The 5,938-nt window shown below is 37.0% G+C and overlaps 1 protein-coding gene across 1 annotated transcript in view; it reads left to right on the forward strand.

The window, feature by feature from the left end:
* The window catches only part of LIPK (lipase family member K), a 27,176-nt gene that overhangs the window by 20,099 nt on the left and 1,139 nt on the right, over positions 1-5,938 (forward strand). The window contains exon 8 of the mRNA XM_006147604.1: positions 1,356-1,427. Coding sequence (XP_006147666.1) covers positions 1,356-1,427 — 72 coding nt within the window. The remainder of the gene's footprint in view (positions 1-1,355; positions 1,428-5,938) is intronic.

A 5,938-nucleotide genomic window follows, 5' to 3' on the forward strand; every position in this document is an offset into this window, starting at 1 on the left:
GGCTGGATTTTGAAGCCACCGGGTCCGGGACGCGAACCGCGGTCGACTACGTGGGAGTCCAGCGACATAGCCATTACGCTAATTGCTGGTTCCCAGACTTCTAATACTATGCTGAAGAGGAGTGGAGAAAGTGGACAACCTTGTGTTGCATCAGTTTTTAGTGGAAAAGCTCTACCTTTACCTCATTCAGTATGATGTCAGCGTTGGGTTGTCATATATGACTTTGACTATGTTGAGAAATGTACTTTCTTCATCTATTTTATTGAGAGTCTGGATCATGAAGCGATATTGAATTTTATCTAATGCTTTTTCTGGTTCAATTGATATGATCTTTTTTTTTTTTTGGTCTGGATCATGAAGCGATATTGAATTTTATCAAATGCTTTTTCTGGTTCAATTGATATGATTTTTTTTTTGCCTTTTCTTCTATTAATGTGATGTATTAAATTTATTGTTTACATATGTTGAGCCATCATTGCATCTCCAGAATAAATAAAATCTATATGGTCTTTTCCTTTCTTTTTTTTTTTTTTTTTTTTTTTTTTGAGGTAGAGGTTTTTCTTAGATGGGTGTGAGAACTATAGAGTGTGTGCACTCACCAGAGAGAGGGAGAGAGGGAGAGAGACAGAAAGCAAGAAATCACCACACAGGGGTGATAGCCATGCCACAATCCCTTCTTTTCCATTCACTTCATTCTCCTCTTGGGATGTTGGGATGCCACAAACCTGGTGTGTTTTAAGCTGCCAGGTTTGAGATTTGAACTTCAGTTGACTACATGGGAGTCCAGCAACATAATCACTACACCATCTGCTGGTCCTGATTTATGATCTATTTAACATACTATTGGTTTCAATTTGCCGGTATTTGCTGAGAATTTTTGTATTTATATTAATCAGGGATATTGGTCTGCAGTTTTCTTTTTATATGTCCTTGTCTGCTTTTGGTATCAAGGCAATGGTGGCTCCAGCAGTAATTTTTTTAATGCAGAAAATGTATAGATGGCACCATTTTTTTAAATTCCTGAAACCAAGTTCTTTAAGAGTTATTCAACTAAGTATCTTTTTAAAAGAGATCTATGTGTAGCAATGTGATATTTGAATATATTCCTGTCTGAAGATTTTCACTAGATAGGTATAGGAGGGAGTGAAAGTGTATGTCAGTCAGTTCTATAAATTAGTATTCATTTTTGTCCTATTTAATATTTGGCTCATTAATATTTATTGAAATTTAACTTCCATACCTAAAGAGTGGGCTATAATACCAATCTTCTTTGTATAGTTCTTGTCTACTGTCTTCGGATGTGCACAGCTTCCTTACATAATTTTAACGTGTTTATTATCTTTATTTTATTTTAGGTTGTTAATTCTGGTCGGCTTCAAGCTTTTGATTGGGGAAATCCTGAACAGAACATGATGCACTTCCACCAGGTACAATGACAAATGAAGTAATAAAACTATCAGGTCTCTACTCAGTAAGCCCCTGCTACTTATCATTAATTACACTAAATATTGCTTATTGCTGATACCATATGCTGCTTAGTAGGTTCCTACTATTTGTCATGTCATTATTTATAATGCTCACAATGACATCACAATATTATTATCCCCATTTTTTTCCCAGAGGCCCAGGGAGGTTAGATAAATTGCCAGCTTTATGTAGCTCATGAAAATGACCCAGAGTTACTAGATCTAAAGTCCATTTATTCCTTCACTACACTTTTCCTCCTCAAAAAACAAAAACTTCCCTTAGTTAACAACATATTTTAAAAGGAGAATTAAAGATAAATAATGTTTTTTTTTAAAGCACATTTCCTAACTTCTTTCTAACTCTAATAAAATGAACTAGCATTGTACAAATAGTTCTTTGGAATGTCTTTAGCAGTCACTTTTGAAAACACCAATGCATTCATCTCTCTGTATCTATAAATTCTGTATCTGCAGTTTTTCAATTGCAGATCAAAAAAATTTAAAAATTAAAAATAATAATACAATCATTAAAAAATTGTGAGAACATACTATAACAACTATTTACATGGTATTTATATCATATTGGATATCATTAGTAATCTAAAGATAATTTAAAGCATACAAGAGGATGTGACTAGTTTATATTCAATACTATACCATGTTATATAAGGGACTTGAGCATCTGCAAATTTTGGTATGAAAGGGGGTCCTGGGACAAATTCCCCACAGATACCAAGGGATGATTATATACGGATCATTAAAGATATGCCCATCAGAAATATAATCTTTATATGGATCAGCCCTGTAGCACAGTGGTTGAGCACAGTGCATGGGAGCTGGGTCTCACATAGTTGATTGGGTTCATATCCTGCCTTTGTGACTTGAACAACACAACAGGTACATTTGCATGTCTGTGCCTGTAGGCACATGTGTGTACAAAATCTTGATGGGAAGGAGACATGGGCGAAAGGTGTTGTGGGGTAGCCACCCTCCACAGGAAGTATCACCTTTAGGAAGAAGTAGTGTTGCCTTCCTGGTAATATTGTGTCAAAATACTTTTTGAAAGTATTTATGAAATTTTTAGAGAAAAAAATTTATGTTAAAGAGAAATGCGTGTTGTTATCATGATTTTTCTTCTAAAGAAATCCAGTAATGATTTTATTTGGCTTCTTGCTGATACACTGAGCTTGAAGTCCATAAGTAGTCATTAATGATATATGGGCTTTTCAAATCTTGAATGTGGATATTTGGAAATTTTTTAAATAGTAATTATCAGTGCTACCCCAATGATTATAGTAGCAAAAACACATGATTTCAACTAATGTGAAAAATCTGATTTTCCTCCTAAACTGCTATGGGTAGATGCACTGGAAGACAGGAGCACTAGTGTGCCACACACACTGTGTGAGAGTACCATTTTTCTCTTGTAACTAATGAATTCCTTGTCTTCGCATGTTGTTTTTTAGGAAAAGCTTTTTAGTTGATGCCTTTACCCTATAAGACTCAGACCTGCCTGGGTGAGAGCTGGGTTCCAGGCATTAGCTTTATCATTATGTTACAGATTCATTTAAAACTATGACTACATGGAGATACAGGTTCAACTATGGGTCTTTTGCTTGGGATTTTAGGAAGAAAATAGGAAAACACCAAATAAGCAGAATGAATTTATGTATTTTTGAAAGGCAGTAACTTTACTCACAACTATAATAACAATTAAGAGGGTATAATTACCAGTAATCCTTTATTAGTTAGATAATATATTTAAAATAATTCTAGATAAACATACAATTTTTGTTTGCCAATTAAAAATAACATATAATTGGGGACCAGCAGATGGCATAAAGGTTACATCACTGGACTCCCATGTAGTTGACCACTGTATGAGTCCTGGACCCGGGGGTTTAAAACTCATGCCAGGTGTATGTGCATGCATGCCAAATATCCCGAGAAGAGAATAGAGGAGAAGGAACTGCAGCGTGGCCATAACTACTGGGTGGTGATTTCTTACTTTCTGTCTCTCTGTCTCTCTCTGTCTCTCTGGTGAGCAAACATTCCATATAGCAAAAAATCTTTCTTAAAAAAATAAATAAATAGGGATCAGCAGTTGGCGTAAATGCTATGTTGCTGGATTCTCATGTAGTTGGCCGTGGTTCAAGTCGATCCCTGTGGCTTAAACACAAACCAGGCACTTGTGTATGTGTGCCCAAGGTCCCAAGAGGAGAATGAAGGAGAAGGGATTGTGGCGTGGCCATTCCCCCCCCCCCCGGGGGCGGTTTCTTGCTTTCTGTCTCTCTCTCTCTCTCTGTTTTTCTGGCAAGTGCACGTGCCCTATAGCAAAAACCTCTCCAAAATAAAATAAAATAAATAAATAACATATATTTTTAAATATCTTGACCCCAGACCACCAGACATCATTCAAATACACATCCTAATATCCATTTTTGCTTTGTCATCCCCTAGACTCTCCTTTCATCCTTAGCAGAATAATTAGATCATGGCAGTTAAAGATATTCTGCTTTCAGGGGTTCTTCAGAGCCACTTTGTATCTCAAATCTTTGCATTTAAATATTTATACTTTATATTCGTTTACAAAGAGCACTATAAAGTCAAGAAAAGCAAACCTCTTCTTTCATCTTTTGCACTTTGCCTTTGGGACCTGCACCAGACTTTCCAGGGTCCATCTTCCCCTTGTGTGCAGTGCCGTTCTGCCCTAATCCTCATTCCCTTTCTTTCCTACCCTTCACATTGCCTTCTCAATGCTTTGCATTCTTATTTACTACTTGCTCCCAAGCCTAGATCCACAGCCTCTGAGAACTACAGGGCAGGGGTGATGTACTTAAAATATTTAGTAACTCAAGGATCCAGACCTATGTCCAACCATTGACGGTAACACCCAGAATGGTTAAACCAGCGGGCTCTGTCTGAATACCACCATCTTTGGAGAACTCAGGGTGCACAGTGAACTGGTTAGGAGTCTCACCCAGACAAATTTCCAGTGCTCTGTGAAAACTTTCCCAGCCACGGTGACTGTTCCTTTGAATCTACATTTTTGTTCATGTTACCTCTTCCTTCTAATCTTGCTGCCACAATTAACTATGGTATGTTATCCTGCTCAGGCTGGCATAATAAAATACCATAGAATAGCTGACTCGAACAACAGAAATGTATTTTCTAACAATTGTGGAAACCGAGTGTCTGAGATCAGGGTATCAGCATGTTTGCTTTTAGTAAAGACTCTCTGGCCTACAGATGGTTTCTGTCCTCAGTGCATGCTCTGGAAGGAGAGACAGAAATCTTCTTACAAAGTCATTTTATCAGATTAGGACTTCACCCTTATGACCTCATTTAACCTTAATTACCTTCTAAAAGCTCTATATCCAGATATAGTTTCATTGGAGTTTATGAATTTGGGGGTGGGAGTAGGGGGTGAACACAGTTTCAGTACATAGCATATAGTACCCAAAGATTAATTTTAGTAATTGAATACTCAGTTGCTAGTACAGAGCTAACTCTGTTTTTGGTTTTAAAAAAATACTTTGCGGAACTAAAAGATGTAGTAGTAAACTCAAAATAGCCAGGAACTTAAACATCATCATCATCAGATCTCTCTCTCTCTTTCACTATCTCTCTCTCTTCCTGTTAAGTCTTCTTTCATACTCCCATTTTCATTCCTAAACTGATTCCCACATAGTGACTGGCTATACTTCACACGTACAGTTTTTTAATCTGAAACCCATAGTAAAAGTCAATATTTTTCCACTAGCTTTGATAAAAACTTCCAGAGAGCTGCTGGCCCAGTTTTAGTCATGTGCCCACTTCTCATTCAATTGTTGTAGTCACAGGAATGAAGGATTCTTTGGCCAGACCTAGGCACCTGGACAAGGAGATGTGCTGGATCGACATAAGAAAGAAGAGTAAGGGAACACTTGCCAGGAGTTTAACATGGCCGCTCTTTCTCTGCAGCAGGCTGACTTCGTTTTCACATCGTATTTCAAGTGTTTCTTTTTTTTTTTTTCCTCTTTAAATTTATTTATTTTTTACATTAATTCACTATACATCATTACAGCATACAGATGAATTTTCCATCCAAAATACACTGTGTATTGCCTCAGTCAAGCGCATGTTATCAGCATACATGTTATCAGCAAATAATTTTCCAATTCTTATGTCTTGTATACTTTGTTTTTCATTTTGCCATTCTTGATTCCCTATCCCTCGCCCTCTGCCATGTCCCACCCTCCTCCTACATTGTCTCTGGTATCCATGGTTGCTCTCTATGACTCCCCCCGCATTTAATTGATTTGCTAATGAACTTAATTAGTCTAAAAATATCAAATAGCTAGCATAGCTGATATATATCTACACATGAACCCAAGTCTGACTTTAGGCATAAACCTCAGTGAGTAGAATGAACATATTATAAAGTAGTACCCAGCTGGGGCTATATAGCTTACTGCAGTCATCAAATATGC

This window comes from Tupaia chinensis, unplaced genomic scaffold, assembly GCF_000334495.1.
Source record: "Tupaia chinensis unplaced genomic scaffold, TupChi_1.0 Scaffold000217_1, whole genome shotgun sequence".
Classification (NCBI taxonomy): Eukaryota; Metazoa; Chordata; class Mammalia; order Scandentia; family Tupaiidae; genus Tupaia; species Tupaia belangeri.